Raw genomic sequence first — 17,736 nt, 5'->3', positions numbered from 1 at the left:
GAATGATGAAACTGGAGAATTTTGTTTGCAATAACTAGTGGAGCTGGAACTAAAGCGACGATATGGGAACAAGCAGTTTGTATTCAACATAATTACAATTCCTGCACCGACTTGAAGTGATCAAAACTGCGGGCTGTATGAATCACGGCCGTGCCTGGCTCAGTCCTTACAAGCCCTCATTATTTACTGCCGTGCACACACAGACCCGTGGTGCCCCCCAGCCCCACCGCCCACAGCAGCGCAGCCCTGGGGCACGGCAGCCCTGCAACACGGCTGTGCCACAGGACCCCAGTCCACGTTGTTTTGTCACTGCGAGAGGAATGCTCCCAGTTTTAGAAGCTTAATATGTGTTAAGAGCTCGTTAATATCATCAGAGTAAATGGGCCTATTAAAACATCTTTAAGCAATATCTGAACATAAATCTCCCTAAACTATATTTAATGACTGTACTTAAGATACATTATATGCGAGTCTTAATGAGACATTAGATAGCATTTTGGAGATTAAAATTAGAGAATCCATATAAAGTCTGTCCACTTAATGTAGCCTTAAGCTATGCTGATGAAAAGCATTACTACCAAATTATTACTTCATTAGGACAAATATTTTCTAATCGTTCCTGATTTATGCCATTACTCGCTTTCCTATATATTATTTGTACACAATATATAAACACACAATATATAAAAGTATACACAAACAATCTTCTCGTTCCGCAGGAGATGAGAGAAATCCTGAGATTTCTAATGGCTGAGTTAATTACTCGTCTCCTTGCTACGGAGTCAGAAATAAGCGCTCTTTCCCAAGGTCCGTTTGCTGCATCCCCACTTCCCAACTTATCTGCAGATTTTAATTCCGCCTTCACCAGCGGCTGCTCTGCTCTGCGAGGAGCAGCAGCAGGACGGGACGGCCAGGCCAGGTCTGCACCTCGGCCCCCCGCCACGGCCTGTGGGGGGGAGCAGCCCCGGATGGGGACAGCGTGGTACTGGATGGCTGTGACACAGGGATGCCCACCTCGAAACGACAAACGACGCCACTGAGATCCATCCCCGGGGAGGGGACACACCTCCCAGCCTGCCTGCAGCCGGCCTGAGAGATCCCCGGCGTCAGAGGGAATCTGCAGCGACGAGACTGTTTTTATTTGTTCTGCCTGCGTCTTCTATCCAAAAGAGAGAACATCTCACTGTAACAATTCTGCATTTTAACGGTGCAAATTAAGCATTCTTCATAAATAACAGCCTGGTTTTCTGCACTAGAACGCCTTTTTATTAGCAGCAAGTAACGAACAATGAGCGATGTGTTCTATTATTCTTTGTCAAATCAGAAAATGCTACATTAGAATAACTCTGCTGGTCAATGTAATATAGTAGATTAAATTCAACTTCTGTGCGAAAACCACTGTAAAACAGCATGATAAGAAAGCTATAAAAAATTTAATTTTACTCCAAACTCCATCAGAAAAAAAAAATGGTGTGAAAAGTAATTTTGCATAATCAGTACACGCCATCTGGAACAATTAACCGATTTCTATAGAACTATGAGGATCAGTCATATCTGCTTATTAAAGATCAGAAATTATACAAGTAATAAATCCTTGAAAAAACTAAGCGTACTCCCGCCTGTCAACGCTATTTTAACTTCAAATACTGAAGAACGCCTGATAAGGCTGAAAAGAAGAGATTAATATATGCAAATTACATCCAGCATTTAAAATCCCCAACAACTGTCTCCGGTTTTCTGTCCCTTATTGCCGCCTTTATGTTTTATTCATACACCAACTCACCTGTCACTTCGTAAGCTATAATATTATGGGGGTATTATTAAACAGCATAAAGCCGTGCTTTAATTGGAAAGCTTCATTGCATTTTCCAATTATTTGGAGTAAATTAAAAGCAGATGCACATAGTTTAATAAGGAGTCTAATATCAGTTCCGGGAAATCAAAATTCATTGTCATTACTGTGCCGCGATAGTTTTGCAAACTGTACTCGATTTCAGAGGTTCTGAAAAGAAAATCTGTCGGTGCAATCTGTTAATTGTCATTTGGTTAATAACTGTTTAAATATCCAAACCACAGAGCAGCTTCCTATTTAAAAAAAATGGAACTACGGCACTCAGAAAAGCAAAACAAACACGATGCAGCGCCTGGAGGTCGCACCACACAGAAACCGCTGTGAGCTGCGCTGCCATGGGGTGCCTGCATCACCACGGGGCCCCCCAGCACCACCACTGCCATCCTGCAGATGCCAGACCCCACCAGCACCCCTGGCAGCAGGCGCACGGCCCTGGTATGCAGCAGAGCCCAGGACAGAAAGGAACGAAGGCGCAGCGCTTCCTGCAGTGGTCGGTAATGGCACACGGGCACAGAAAAGAGCAGCGCTGCAGCTGACAGCTCCTGCACCAGTACCACTATGCATAGATGGGATGGGAAGACAAAGGATGCGGCTCTGGACCAGTCCAGGTTAAGCAGAACACAGCATGTGGGCCGAGCCTGCTGAGCCCAGCGCCTGTCCCACCACAACAGGCACAGCCGAGCTGAGCCCACCACAAACACTCCTCTGAATCCCATTAAACACAGCATTAAGCACCACATCTCCCTGCCCGGAAGACGCAGCTGCAGCACTTTACATCAGCCTTCAGTTTCCCCGCACGGCTGGTTATTAATAGAGTCTTTTGTGTTTTGATGATTATCCAGCTCTCTAAGTCCAGAGATTGGGAATTGCAGGGCAGGAGAATGGGCTGACTTTAATCCCAGCCCAGCAAAGAGGTTTCAGTGCAGAATAAAGCTTGTCTCACAACTTGTCTGCTTTTGGACCATTCTGATTAAAATTCAGTGCCACAAAAAATAAATTTAGTTCTGCTTTGATTCTTAAGAAGTGCAACGAATGCACACGGGCAATTCTGGATCGACAGCAAAATGTAGCACAGGGCCTCTCCTCTGCAGAGCAGAGCTGAGCGTACCAAAGTGCTCCAACACACGAGGGGACTGCAGAGCCACCAGAAACTACATGTGAAGATGAAGATAAAAGCAATTCTTGTGCAGTGAACCAAAAAATACCATCTTTCTTTTTTTCAAAATTACCTGTTTTAATAAAGCAGACACGCTGTGCCAAGCGAACCATTTAATTATCCGCAAAAATGATGAAGGAAAACAATAGTTTGCAAAAATAAATGACTAACCTCTGATTAAAACGTCTGTCCTCATTACAACCAGATAAAAGATACAGTATCTTTTAAAAGAAAGTGCACATTGAAGAGAAGTAAGTGGCAGTTGTAGCATAGATAACCTGGTATTTTGCAACCAGACAGAAGCTGACACATGGGCACAGAAATGTAGCAAAGCCTGTAACTTTTCTCCCACTTCTTGATCTAGAAAGACCACCCTTCCTTACTTTTCCTCTGTGTGATGCACGCCATGCGGTGCTCTGGAGCTGGGCTGGTGGGCCCCACCTGGAACAGGACAGCAGAACTGGGCCCTGCTGCAAGAGATGGAGCTCAGGAAGCATGGAGGGAATCACGCTGCGTAAGAGCAACATGTAAAATAAATCCTGCAAAGAAATCTACCTATAAAAAAATGACAAGTCCTCTTGCTAACATCAATATTATCCAACACAGGAAAGTAACTTTCTTTCCCTCCAGGAATTCGCTGGCTTTCACGTTTTTTCAGCTCGTTATCATCAGTTTCCATTCTCCACTGCCTCTGGAGCTCTGCATTACACATCACAGCATGTTCCCAAACCCTCCACGTGTTGCAGGCGTTGGGCTCCCCAGTCCCAGCAGCTCCATGATGCAGTCCTGCCCCTTGCACAGCTCAGCTCCTCCAGGAGCCACACATGAGGGGCTGCAGCAGTGGCATGGCTAGAAGCCGCAAAGCAGCAAAGGTCATTTGAAACACCGTACACTAACAGGCAGCAAAGTATACTGTTTGTGTTGCCTTTTTTCAGTGCAGCTTCTGTATTTAAATGCTCAAAATAAACGAAACTTGGTCACATCCGAGGGTAGCAGATCACCTTGTTACCTCCAGGCAATGCCAGAGCAGCAACCTGCAGAAGCAGAGGGTGACATGATGGAAGTCAGGTTCCTGCCCAGAAGGTGAGAGCTGGAGCAGCATTTGAACATTTGTGCACTTGTTTCAAATACAAGATTGGTCAAAGAGGCTCTATTTATTTTGTACACACATATTCTGATGGGGCAGTTCATGCAATGCAATTTCTGTCTTGACAGTCTGAGAGCATCAAACTCCAGAAGGTACACAGAGACATTGTATATGAGGCAGTCAGAATGGGCAGCAGAACCCACAGACACCCCCTTGTAGCAGGACTCAGGAGCCAGCAACAGAAAGCCTCACAGCAGAGCTGGGGCTGCCGGCAGGGCACGCACAGTGCCAGCAGGGGCCTCATCCCCCCACGAGCAAGGAACTGCACAGCCGGAGGCACGGGGCCAGACAGAGCCCATGGCTGAGCAGGTTGGAACCTCATTCTGCAAGCTCAGCAGCTAGTGTCCAACAACGTCCCGCCACGTGCTCCAAAAGGAATGCTGAGGCCTCGTTCCACCCCTAATTCTTTTCTCGAGATGGCAACTTGATCACGTATGCCCAGCTTGCAGGTCAAAGCAACTCAAGCAAAACCAAACCTGGAGCGGTGCAGGAAGTTGGGAGCTGCAGTCACAGCCTGCCCTGCCAGCAGGCCTGCACTGCTGCCCCTGGCACAGCCCCGGCAGCGCAGCATCCACCACCACGCTTTGCTCGCTGGCACTCACACAGCACAGCACTTCCTGCAGGTGAGACTCTCGAGGCAGTGGCATCCTGCCCTGACACACACTGTGATTAACTTCAGAGAGCTGCAGTGGCATTAAGGACCATCCAATTAGCGAGGCCTGCAAGAATATTCACACTGCTGCATCTCTTGGTTTCTGAAAGGGTTAAAGCTGATTATTAGCATATAATTTACAGGTCCTTTCTCCCAGGAAAGAAATAATGCACAGTAAATGCCACATTCATTTTAATAATACATGTTACAGTCTGTGCCCAACATCTGCACAAAGGTAAAGCAGACAGATTTTTTTGACGTGTCCCACTCTGCCATCCAAACACAGCCTTTTTGTTTCTTAAGTGACGGAAGGTTTAATCAAGAAAGCAGGCAATTCATCAATCGGAACAAGGCTGCTCGCACCGCCCTGACAGCACACACATGGTTCTGTACAGAAGAAACCTGGCCACCTGTCAGCAGCACCTCTTACATCAGGATATACAAATACACCAAGCGATCAATCCTCCAGCTCTTCCCATTCATTTCTTTGTTTTCTTACTATATTTTTCTTTATGCTAGATGTTGCCCTCATTCTCTGCAGGGATAGATGGGAGACAAGGCAAGCTATGACTGTTTATATACTATCATAAAAATTTATATACCCTTAAAGTGACTTATTTCCCTTCTATTTGAGTACCATTATTATAAATAATTTTTCACTTCATTCAGGAATTTTCCCTATGTGTTAACATCAGCAGCTGCCTGTGAGTGCTCCCTTCTCCCTCCATCCTTGTGGCTCCAGTAAGACAAAGCAGTATGCAGCCGGATGATGCCACAGCCTGAAATGAAGGCAGTATGTAGTCACATCTTAATTAAGCTGAAGGCCATGAAGAAAGTCTGTCCTGTGAAATACCAAGCAGTGCCTGCTGATAGGACTGCCTAGAGCAGCCTCGTTCTTCTTCCAGCTGCTGCCCATTGGAACATGCATATTACACCTGTCAGCCCTCAGCACTGTGCTCCTTGCAGCACCACAATCCCAGCAGCGTCAGGTCTATTGCAGCTCCTCCTGCAGCAGTTCTGTGTTGCACACTTGGAGGTGTGGGTCTCCCCTCAGCATCCTGCCAAGGGCAGGTTCATCATCTGTGGTGCAGCCAGGACATCCCCTGGCCACCCGTGATCAACTGCAGAGACTGGAAATGACACCAGGATGGCCAAAACTGTAATTACTGCTTTCAGGGCCATTATTTCCTCGACTCCAACTCTGCAACAGTAATCACATTATATGCACAGAGGAGTATAGGACGGTTCCAGTGGGGGTATGGCAATTTCTACCAACCCATATGTTGAGACACAGGGCAGGCTGCTCCCCTCACTCACCACAACAGGCTGAGTCCTCCCCAGTGTCACCTGCCGGGACAACGCTGAGCCCACAGCACAGACCTTCAGCTCCTCTGCAGCTCTCTCTAAATATCCCATCCCCTTCTTACCACAGTTCAGACCAAGGCGACACCAGAACTAGGAGATAAGAGGCTGCCCGTAATGGCTTTTGTTTCCTTCAGCCAGGAGCCTTCCATTTTGCCAGGAGCCAAGAGAGGGAGCCAGCAGCTCGGGTGCACGTCAGCAAGGCCTGCTCCCCACTGCTCCCCCCACCTCCCTGCACCGCCGGGTTCCCCCCCAGACCCTGGCCTGGGAGCACTCAGGGCAGCAGTGCGGAAGCGCTCCTAAATGTCCTGTTGCCATGGCACTGCAGTGAGACACCAACACTGCAGCACGGATAAAAGAGACTGGCTGAGAATTGCTCCTACACAACAGGAAACTTCTGAATGGTTTCCACCACACGCCTTGGGGTTGATCTGCCTCGGTTAGGTTTAAGTACGCAGAGGGAATTGTCCCAGCACCTCATCACAGCTGCTGACAAGGCTGCAGCGGTCCAGAGGTGCAAACGAAGATCCCTGCCAACACAAAGGATGTTTCGCATGACAAAAGCGTTTCTACAGAATTGTCCCCCAGCTGCAATAGCCATTACACCACGGTATGCACAACAACTCGGGTAACAACGTGCCTGGCAGAGAACGTGCAGTGTGGGGGAACACACCCTGCCATGCACTTTGAGTGAAATGTCTTTGTGCAAATGATGCCATGCCTAGTTTTGTAGGTCTGTTTCATGCTATGCCTATAACTATCCTGTAAGACATTCCAGATAGTCGCAGAACGGGTTGTTTTTCCAGGCTGCTCATGCTGCAAGCAGAGGCAGTCCCAGAGGCAGTCATGCCCAGCAACTCTCAAGCGGAAGTGCTGCTTCCACCAGTGCTTTTGATGCCGCATCAGAAGAGAAAACACAGCTCTGCCATCCTCTGTGCAGGATGGCCTCGTGAGCATGAGAACAGAGCATGCTTCCCCTTACATTTCTAAACCTATTAGGGCAGGAAGGTAACAAGAAAAACGAGTACTGACAAGAATTATGCCACTGTTATATTCTGTCTATTTAGGAACCTGAAGCTGCAGTTTCAGTCAGAGATTACCTCTTAAATAACCCTTTGATTATGGTACATGAATTAATGCCATGTTCCCATGTAAGAAGTGCCACTCACTATTAATGGAAAGGACCTGTGAATGGAACATTTTTGCCACCATCTTCTATGATCCTGCACAAGCAGCACTTACTGTACAGCCCACCAAATCCACTGCTGCTGCTTCTGGGTTTCCAAGCTGTCCTGAGAATCCATTCCAGCCAGGTAAATGGAGCTCACTTTCATTAGATTTTGACAGTCAGGTCTAAAGCAAGTATTCTTCTCCTCTTGCAAAAATGTTGTAACAAAGAGAAAACTGCTACCAAGTGTGTTTCTACTATGGCTATAACAATATTTGTTCAGGTGTAACAGTGCTCAAAAATAATTAATTTTAAATAAAAATCTCCCACACTGCTTAGCTGAACTAGATTAAAAGACAGCCCCATAAGAGGACAGGCAGGTGAAATGTACTCCTGTGCACGTAACACTCTTCTTTAGTCTGCAGAACCCAAAGTCCTTTTGCTGTGCTTTGTGAATAGCTTCCAGAGTGCAGAGCTCTCAGCACTTGCAGGAGTGAGAGACTCTGAAGTACAGCTCTCTACAGTATCCCTGCCTCTTTGTGCTGGGCCCCAGAAGCACGCTGCAGTCCTCAGCATTCTCATCTTCCAAGGAATCACCACTTCAAGGCAGAACCTTTTCAGAAGAGCAGAGCTGTCAGGGACAGCTCAACGGGGACCTCAGTTCCAAAACAAAGCCACCATGTGGTCCTAAAGCACAGTAAAAAATTACCTATACCTACATAGGCAGAGGTTTGGGCTTGAGCCTCAGCACGCTATTTGAACACACATCTCCCCTACAGACTATGTAAAAATAAAAACCAGCAAAAATATTCTTAGGCAGTTCCACATCAGCATCTGGAAGCTATCACCATCTCCAGCATTAGCATACCAGCCTGGATTAGCAAATGGAGAGCAGAACAACCTGTATTCTAATTTCTTTCTAACTTCACCTCCACATCTGATTTCAAATTTGCCCTAACATCACTTGTTTTTTGTAAGTACATTGCACATAGCAAAGAACTGCGTGTATGAAAACTCCTCTTTGCAATGCAGGATGAGCCTCCCAGGACATGAGCTGAGATGTCTGACACAACTCACCAGTGAAGGTCATCAAAAAGCTGAGAAGCAAAGTTTGTGCCAGCGCTGCTTTCACCAGAGTTCTCACCTGGAGTCACTGTGGGCAGCTGCATCCCTCGCTGACGGCTGCCATCTCCTCAGTCAGTAACACTCACTACTAACAACACTCCTGCCCAGGTGTTTTGTGGTCCCTCTGCATTCCTGGTGCTCAGTGCTTCAATGGCACCTGCACAGATCTGGGGTGCATTTCAGAGACACCGCCCACCTGCCATTCATGCAAACAAGTCTGCTTTAACTTGGTTAACCTTCTGGTTACTGAGAAGCAGAGAAACCATGGCGTGCGCCAGCTTACCTGATATGGCATACAGGTTTGAGTGCTGGTGCTCCAAGTCCAGGCGGCTGTGACTTTTGCCTCGAAAGCTAGCAGGAAGTGTCAGTGAGATATGCCTGAAGAAGAGAAAGGGAGACAAAGTTACTGCAGAGCAGAAGATGCCCCCATTGGCCGAGGTGGCTCCCGAGGAGCCCCAGGTGGGCTGCCTGCTCCCTGTCCCTCCGCAGAGCAGCCAAATGCTACCCATCACCCTTGCTGCAGGCAGCAGTGAGCGTGCCCTGCAACTCAAACTTGTATTTTTCTAACACTGATCTCAGGTCCGCGTGAACTTTTGTAAAACATTATCATTCATCGTCTGGATCACATCGCCACGTGCAATGACAACACTCGTAGCAGGGCTCAGTCTGGAACAAGTGCAAAGGCAGTGGCCATCACCTCACCCAGCAGAGCTGCCCACCTGCAGGTGCCCAGCACTGCCCACTGCCAGGGAACCCGGCGCTCTGCGCTGCAGCTGCAGGAGCCCTGGATATTATCCAGGAGGAATCAGACCCATGCTCTCAGCAGCGGGTTTTATTTTTTGAGCAAATCATCTGGAAACTGTCTGCCTTATTAAGAAGCCAGATTTTGTGAAGAACCACATATTTTCAGATCTTGATGTGGCTGATGGTGAACAGCGTGGATAAAATAAGAAAAAGCAAAAATCAGTTTGAATTTGCTGTTCTTCCCAGAGCTATTTCTAACAAGAAAGGTGGTGTGAAAATAATTTCAAATTTAGCAAACAGTATTCTGTTAAAACAGAATCCGTACGGGGCTCTGCCAGCAGAGACAGTTTGTCACAGACGTGCTATAAACCACAAGAGTGCTGCCTGCGGGCGCTGCAGGCTCCTCATCTGTTCGGGTTTTTTGTTCGTTTTGTTTTTCTTTTAATAACAGCATCCAAAAACACTTTCTGAGGCATCAGAACAGCCAATAGAAAGATCTTCTGAAATTCTCTTGCTGGTACCGAGGATGAATTTCGTCATACCTGAACAAAGCAGTAGCAAACACTCCGCACGTAGCAGAGCAGATCTATTTGGAAAAGGTCAATTTCTAAGCAGAGTATTTTAGAAGTTCATCCAGCACCTGCTGCAAGAGGCTCCTCCCTCCTGTATGTGCAGTTCCTGCTGGCCAACCAGCACCAGGCGCCCAGCCCAGCACTGCTGCCGGCCCAGAGCCACAACCATGCGAGCGCTGTGTGGGTGCTCAGCCTGCAGCGCTCTGCTCGGCAGCACTGCGGTGTTTCGTCGCCTCTCCCTGGCTGTGCTGTGTGGGGCCATGGCCGAGAGACAGAGGTAAGGACTGCTGCAATGACATCGGTTCTCTCCCTCTCCTCCTCTTCTTTAAAGGCATGACATTGTAGGGAAAAAATGGGAAACAAAACCTAATCTATTTTAAATTAATGCAAACTTTGGCCAAGATCGATATAACTTCTACCAGTAAGTTGACTGCATAACGCATTTTCCTTATGCATTGTGAAAGCCAAATCATTTTGCATTGTAGAAGACAAAAAAAAAAAAAAAAAAAAAAAAAAGAGGAAAAAGAGAGGCTGCCTTCGAAAAGCAAGAAAATCCCAATTACAGAGTCCCCAAGTTCCTAAACACATATCGTGAAAGTATGTGCAGCTCTGCGGCATATGGCAAATCAATTACTAGTTTAAATTTTAAAACAAAAACATGGTAAATGCGTTGCAGAAATAATCAAGAACAACGGTTTGGTTTAGATTACAGCGGCCACTAGAGTTTTGAATACAATTAATCATCATTCCAGGCAATGGGAAGCCATATTGACACTTATTCCTAATTTGAATATTTAATTAGGGTGAAGTTCTTCATCAAATTACACAGAACTGGGAGGAAAGCCTGAAAGATTTAAACAATTACTGCTTTAACCCCTCACCAGCTGCTCACCTACAAGCACAAAAGCATCTCCCCAACGCTGCAGAGCTGAACGCGCTCATGCCACGCGGGGCAGAGCCCACGGCACCATGGCTGCCCCTGTGTTCCCTGCTCCTTTGTCAGAGCAAACGTTCCTCAGATCTCCATCTCAGCACCAAGGGATGCTCCCAGGCAGTTTCTTGGAGCCAACGGAAGGCTGTGCCCAGAGCCCCCTGCAGGGCCGTGCGCTGCGAGGTGCCCAGGATGCTCCCGGCCCCGGCTCCCTCCTGCCTCCCACACCGGCCCTTCACGTGCTGTGTGTGTCCATATAAGAAAAGCCCTGTTAGTGAGAAGCAACATAATATGAACTCTCTAGAGCCATAATTAGAGCAAACTAATTGAAGTTGTGTTTTGACACACTTTCCAAATTCACGGGTGCTGCATGACATATTCACAACACTGCTGCTGCACAGCCACGGTGACAGCAAAATCATTAGGCTAATAACGCTTATTTGCATTCTTATCATGCCAGCAGCACCGTTAAATACTGCTTCGCCAGTGCTCGCTCACTGAGAAAGTTTCCACTGAAAGATATTAACAGTAATTATGAGTACTTCAGTGGAATCTCTAATGTCAAGGAACAGCAACTCACGTGAATTATCCTAGTGCCAATTATTTTTCGTTTTGGACTACCAAAAAAGTGATTTCTGCCCTCCCCTTGCACAAAAGCAGGGGGTGCGGAGGAGGAGAGGAGGGCAGGCAGTGCCCACTGCAGGAACGCACACTGCTCCTGCACAGGTCAAGAGAGGGATTAAAAATACGAGTTATATACTATGCATAATTTCCAGGTGACTTAGAAAGAAACAGCCACACCACCACAATTCAGACCGGGTTAGATTTAACTGCTCTCTTCCTTTTAGTCTTTCTTTTATTTTTTAAACCAACAGAAAGCATCTACATGCAGCAGCACCAGAAGCAGCACATGATGAGAGGCTCTTTGGATGCAAGCAAAAAAGGTCTGAGGTCTGCATACATCATGGCCCTTTTTTAATGTTTCTAGAGAGAAACACATAAAACAGGTCCAGGAATGGCCAACAGCTCCAAACCAGCAATCAGGGACTGTCTGCGCGAAGGTGATAAACTGCTTTTGAAGTTAGGGAGAAAGTACTCATAAAAAGTAACAAAAGAGCATAAGGGGAAATTCCAGATATCAAAGGATGCTCCATAATTCATATAAAAATATCAACAACACGTAGCAGAGGAACAATGGCAGGCGTTTGGTCTCCAACTGGACGAGATGAAGGCAGCAGAGATCAGGCAGCGGCTCGGAAGCCACCCCACATCGGCAGCCCCAGACCCGGGTGCCCCTCTCTCAGCAGTGCCTTCTGGGCGAACCTGAGAACGGCACTGCAGGTACTGCAAAGCCCCACAGGAACAGCCCAAAATTAACAGCTTATCTTCCCTAATGGATGGATTATGCAAAGATCGTGAAAAATCGAGGACAGAAAGATTAAGAACATTCAAACCTGAAGACAAAAACACACCTACAAGGAATCAGTCGGGCTGTACTTCTCAAGAAACACAAATCCCATTCGAAAGCCTTGCCTGTGGGTAGAGGAAAAGCCTGCTTCTAAGCAACGCCCTGTGGGTGCTTCACTGCGGGATTGGAGGCCATCTGCACCACTGCTCACTTGACCAGAATGGATTTTCCAAACTGTGGCTTGCAAAAAGCACCACAACAGACACCTATGGCTCTGGCGGCGTCCAGAACCCCATCTACAGCATTTCTTCACAGCCCTTAACTTTTACGGTGCTCAGGCCTTGCACTGCCAGAACACCTACCTCATACCCCAAAGAACTGCAGTGAAAAACAAAACTGCGCGGCAGGAACCACCTCGGGTAATGGACTCCATTCCAGACAATCTATTCTAATCGTGTAAACCAAATATTTAAATACTTTCTAAAACCTTGCTGACCCTTTGCCTAAAACAAGCACCATATGGGCTTTGCAAGCATTTCATCTCATTCCAAGCTACTAAAATATCCTGTTTCCCAAAAATCAATGAGAACTGGTGGAGCCAGATTAAAATTTTATAAAAGCCCAAACGCGTGAGAGAATGAAGAAGGGAGTGAGCGATTCTTTCCACTTTCACACTCAACCACTTCATCTTCTCAGCAGCGAGGAGGAAGCCCGTCCTGCACCCTGCCCAAGGCAGCACGCTGCGTGGGACTGCAGGGCTTGGCGTCCCATGCCACAACCACAGCCCTGGGGCTGCATGGAGCCACAGACCGGCAGCCAGGACGCACGGCTCGACGTGAATGAAGCTGCTGCAACTCCTCAGTGCAGAGATTAACTTAGTTCAGAGACTATAAGCAACCAAGATGGAACAGCTGCCAAATAGAAAAAGACCAACAAGTTTAATTTATGCTGCTTGAAAGTCTGACCTGTAGCCCATTAAACTGTTACGGGCAGAGGACGGCACCGAGCTCTCAGCCTTCCGGCTGCAGCTCATGCAGTGGCGCTCCGGGTGGAGCAGCACAGCCTTCTGCAGCCCGCACCGCGCTCCCAGGGCCATGAACTCTTCGGTAATGAAGCAGTAGGGTAGAATTGCAGAGCAGCAGAAATCATCCAAAAAGATACATTATGTGCAGCACAGGTTTTCCAGGCTAGCACTTTAAATTCCACCAAATCAATCAGAGCGGAGCCCGGGACGGCGCCAAGCCAAGTCCCACACTGCCCCGCACCACCAGCACACGGCCCCGCACCGTGCCCAGCAAATACCCCTGTAAAGACTCATCTGGGAAGAGCACATCGTCAGCACTTGGCCAGTAATAAATAATGACAGTCCAAACACTTTACTAAAAGCAATAAACTCGAAACGTGTTTTTGAAAATGGTGAAAGTGATTGATTTAAAGAAGGAAATATCTGAACACAACCCCACGCACTTCGGGGTGAAAGCACAGATTACAAATCAACAGTGGCAGAGATCATATTAAATAGGAAACAACATACAAGTTTTAGGGGAAAAAATGCTCAAATTCCCCCACTGGGCTTATTTAACAACTGAGAACACAGCTTCTGTGAATGAATACCTTTGGTTCATATTTAATGACCCGATGCTACACCCTGAAGAAAACATGCCTTTAGGAATATTACTACACCAGGAGCAGAGCTCTATAAAGAAAAATGATTCTAAGGATATTGAAGCCTCTTCACACAGAGCACTCCCCACAATTTTTCAATGCATCCTCAAAATCAGCTAAATCATACTTCTCACAACTGCAGAAAATGTCCTTCTTTCTCAAGTGCTGCAAGGGAATCTTGTGCCTGGAAACCACTCATACTGTTTAAACATTTTTTCCTAATCATCGTTTTCTGCCACTAAAACATACTGGACTGCAACCAATTTTTGCACGTCTTCATCCAGCTGAGTTGGATGCAAGCCATACAGTCAGGGTAGCTTCATAGCAAATTCCTTATGGGAAGCAGACTCTGGATCAATGTATGCCAGTGCTGCTCACCCAGTTAAACAGGGTACCGGGTCCAGGCTCGCACAGCATACACACACCACACAACTTCTGCCTTCACGTTTGCTTCTCACTGCTGCTACGGCAGCAGGTCTGTGGCAGACACTTCCTCCAAGGTTCAACTGAACACCTGCCTCATTGCTTTTTATCCGCAGCCTGCGATGCCACCCTTGGTCTGTAACAGGGTAAATAATTTAAAAACAAGAATATTTCATGATTTAAGTGATCTGAGCATTCAAATCAAATAATATATTTTATTAACTGCAAATTAGTTTCAAAAGAGCTCTAGAGTAGAACTTATCAGAAAAATGCATCTCCACCCAGAAAGAAAGACTTTGTAGAGGACTGGACTGACAGAGCTCTCTCAGGCAGGTTTCTGAGTGGCTTCCAGTCAAATCAAAGCCATCTACCTCTGTGTGCGGCAGTGTTTCATTCAGATGAGGGATTGAGGCAGACTCCGGCTACCAGGCTGCCAGTGGGGGCAGTCCTTGCTCAATGGCAGCTTCCTGAAGTCCTGGCTGTGCTCCTCACTGGAACAGGCAAGCGCTGAAACCTCAGAACTTTCTCCTCTACAGAGTCTCCAAGAAAACTGCTCTAAATGTCTTCAAGAAAAAATTAACGCTGTTACTTCTAAATATTATTGTTGCTACTTACAAACCAGGGAAAGCAGAGGCTTCCTTGCCTGCAGTTCCCCTGCTGCACAGAGTGGGGCTGGCGTGCCACTGAGGCAGGGCACACGGCTGCTTTATTAGCTGCTGCCTCTTGCACATCATCATCCTGCAGCAGGCAGCCACACACTGATCGCTTTCCAAGCCCCCAGGACAAAGTTCAAACACCATTAATAAATCAACCTGAAAACCTGACTCCTCTGCTTGGCGATGGAGACTCTGGGCTCTAGCAGCAGCAGCAGCCCAGCCCCTCGCTGTGGGCTCACCCTGCAGGCTAGGAGCAGCCCAGGCCCCGCCATGGCCACACTGCACGATGCCTCTTCCTCCTCCCAGCTGCAGCTCACAGCCCCACACGGCTCTCGGGGTCAGTGACAATCGACATTTTCAAAGCCTGACATCAACAAGTAAAAGTTGTGACTGAACCCCAGACTCTCCAAGAGGAAGATTGAACGCCTGTGACACATCATCCACAATCAGAGCGCTTCATTTCCCAAAGTATTTGTCACAGATTGATAACATCCACACACGAAGTTAAGTGCAATTATGTCTGTCACTGCAAAGCACCCTTCAGCAGCGCTGACTGACATCTGCTCGCAGCTGACAAACGGCCGCAGCCCGGCGGTGGTGGTGGTGCTCAGCAGCTCCCGAAGGGCCGCACACAGCGCAGGAGCTGCAGCTGCCACGGGAGTCATGGGGCAAAGCAAGCGAAGGTCAGCGCCGGGCTCGCAGGAGCTGATCCAGCTGCAAGTGGACTGGAGAAGAAGGGGACATTGCACAGCAGCCCCTGCCAGCCCAGGCAGAGCCTGAGCCAGAGACGATCTGAGCCCTGAGACACTGCTTACATGCTGCTGATGTGTATTCCTGCAGGGCCCGACACGCACACTGCAGTCACTGACTTGCAGGCTGGATGAAACAGAAGCATGCCAAAGGCCAGGTGAATGGCCTGTTACTGGCACCTCTCCTGTGGGAGCACTATCCACTGTACCAAAAACGCAGTCACATGCAGAACTGGCATTATTAGTACTGGAGGCCGCATGCATCACAGTGCGAGGAACTGCGGGTACTCGCACTGAGTGCTCACTGGTGACTTAGGTCAACAAGAATGGCTCTTTAGTAGCAGCTTCCCAGGACAGGAGTCTGCAAAGGCATTTCTCCAGGCTGACATTAATGCCAAGGCCTGTCACAGGATTTGGACAGAAAAAGCAGTAAAGGTAGCTTGAAGCCTTAAAGAACAGCACAGTGTGCCATCCTTGCTGGGATGTGCTGCTGCAGCCATTAGAGACCAGTAAGACAGATGCCTGCAGTATGGAACACCAAGAAGTGGCCAGAAAATAACACATGCAGTCCAGTAAGAATATCAAACAAAGCCTCCCCTTGTGCAGCTCTGATGTGAGCCATAACCCGTCGGCACAGAAAGGAAGCAATGTTCTGCCAAGTAGCAAGCTGCAGAGGTCAAACTTCTGACACAGAACAAAGCTCTGATGAGCCTCCACTGATGGCAATCAGTAACCTGCATCAAGGACCAGCGAGCAAACACTGTTAGTATAAAAACTAAAACCTCCCGCTGTAAGGAGCTCTCCTCAGCAGACATGTTTGCTGTGTAGAAGCTCAGTGCTGTGCTTTTCATGTTTGGTTTATACACGTTTAGTTTATACTCAGAGTTAACAATTGCTCAGAAAGACTCAAGCACAACATTTTGATTTAAAGCTGTTTTACAAAGCTAGCCAGCAACTGAAGAGAACAGCACAAATACCTGACCAGCCTAAGAGCCGGATCTCCACAGAGCTCCATTCTGCACTGCTCACCACTTTGATCTCAGCACTCACAGTAGCAGAGCAACTCACTGCTGCTCCTGTCAGCATTCATCCACACAGAATAAAATGGCAAACTGGCTACAGCCATAATCGCATCTCTCTATGGTGATGTAAAAATAAGAGGTTACTTGTGACTACAGTCTTCCACAAACATTAAACTTGAGTAACTTACTACATTGCTGATATAGTATTAGAAAAGGCTTCTCGAGTAGCATACATATCCCATAATAATGAAATATTTCCAGGGTGCACCCTTATATATATTTCTATTTCTTAAAAAATATATTGAATAATAAATAATCAGAGTAAAAAACAGACATGAAAGATGCTTTGAATGATCAGGCTGGTGGTGTAAAAGTTATCTCTAAATCACATGGTGGGCATGGGAGCAGAGCTGGCAACAGACAGGTGGTTTTTACTAGGAGGCATTAATGTAACATTCAATTATTCCACTGCATACTGGCTGTTTTAACTCAGCCAAATTAGAATACATTTTATATTGACTATTTTGACATTTGCTTTATTTGGCAAGTAAAACAAAACCGATCCAATTTCCTTGCAGCCATTGTAAACCATAAACTGTACAACAAGAGGTTATAAAATATATAAGCCTTGTAAACACTTCTTTTCAGACTGTTGCTGATGCTCTGAGTCTAATTTTGGCCCTGTTCCCAATAGCTCTGAAGCTGTTCTGCAGCCTTCCCTGTTCGGCTATAAAGTGACCCTTCCACACTTAGTGATTAAGGACTGCCATTGACATTCTCTCTCTATGATAATTTTTCTCTTTATTGTGGAAATTTGCCCAGGCAGGAATTTTCTGCAGACAGAAAATGAAGAGCTGTGCTCAAAAATCAGAACATCTCTCCTGATCATGCAAGGCCCTCACCAGCACATAGCTCACGACCAGTGGTGTTTCAAAACAATGCAGTAACTCCTGGTAAGACAGGCAAACGTTTCCAGAAGCCTGACGACTCTTCACCTCTTCTGCCTCCATTTCTGTTCAAGAAACACGGAAGCACCTCTGCTTGCACAGCACCTGGCAAGGAAGACAGCAAGCAGGGGGCCGAGGCACAGCACTGAGCAAACCT

General features: G+C 47.1%; 1 protein-coding gene across 13 annotated transcripts in view; it reads right to left on the bottom strand.

Annotated features, from left to right (window-relative positions):
• MVB12B (multivesicular body subunit 12B) overlaps positions 1 to 17,736 on the bottom strand; it is a 52,141-nt gene that overhangs the window by 17,642 nt on the left and 16,763 nt on the right. For all 13 annotated transcript variants that reach the window (XR_008202663.1, XR_008202662.1, XM_052668031.1 and 10 more), the window contains one exon: positions 8,746 to 8,840. Coding sequence is in view for 11 of the 13 variants with exons in the window: in XM_052668031.1 (XP_052523991.1) it covers positions 8,746 to 8,840 (95 nt within the window). In the remaining 2 variants the exon portion in view is untranslated. The remainder of the gene's footprint in view (positions 1 to 8,745; positions 8,841 to 17,736) is intronic.

Source organism: Tympanuchus pallidicinctus, unplaced genomic scaffold (genome assembly GCF_026119805.1).
Source record: "Tympanuchus pallidicinctus isolate F22 unplaced genomic scaffold, pur_lepc_1.0 scaffold8, whole genome shotgun sequence".
Taxonomy (NCBI): Eukaryota; Metazoa; Chordata; class Aves; order Galliformes; family Phasianidae; genus Tympanuchus; species Tympanuchus pallidicinctus.
The sequence above is the reverse complement of the archived record's forward strand: the minus strand, read 5'-3'. Positions and strand labels throughout refer to the sequence as shown.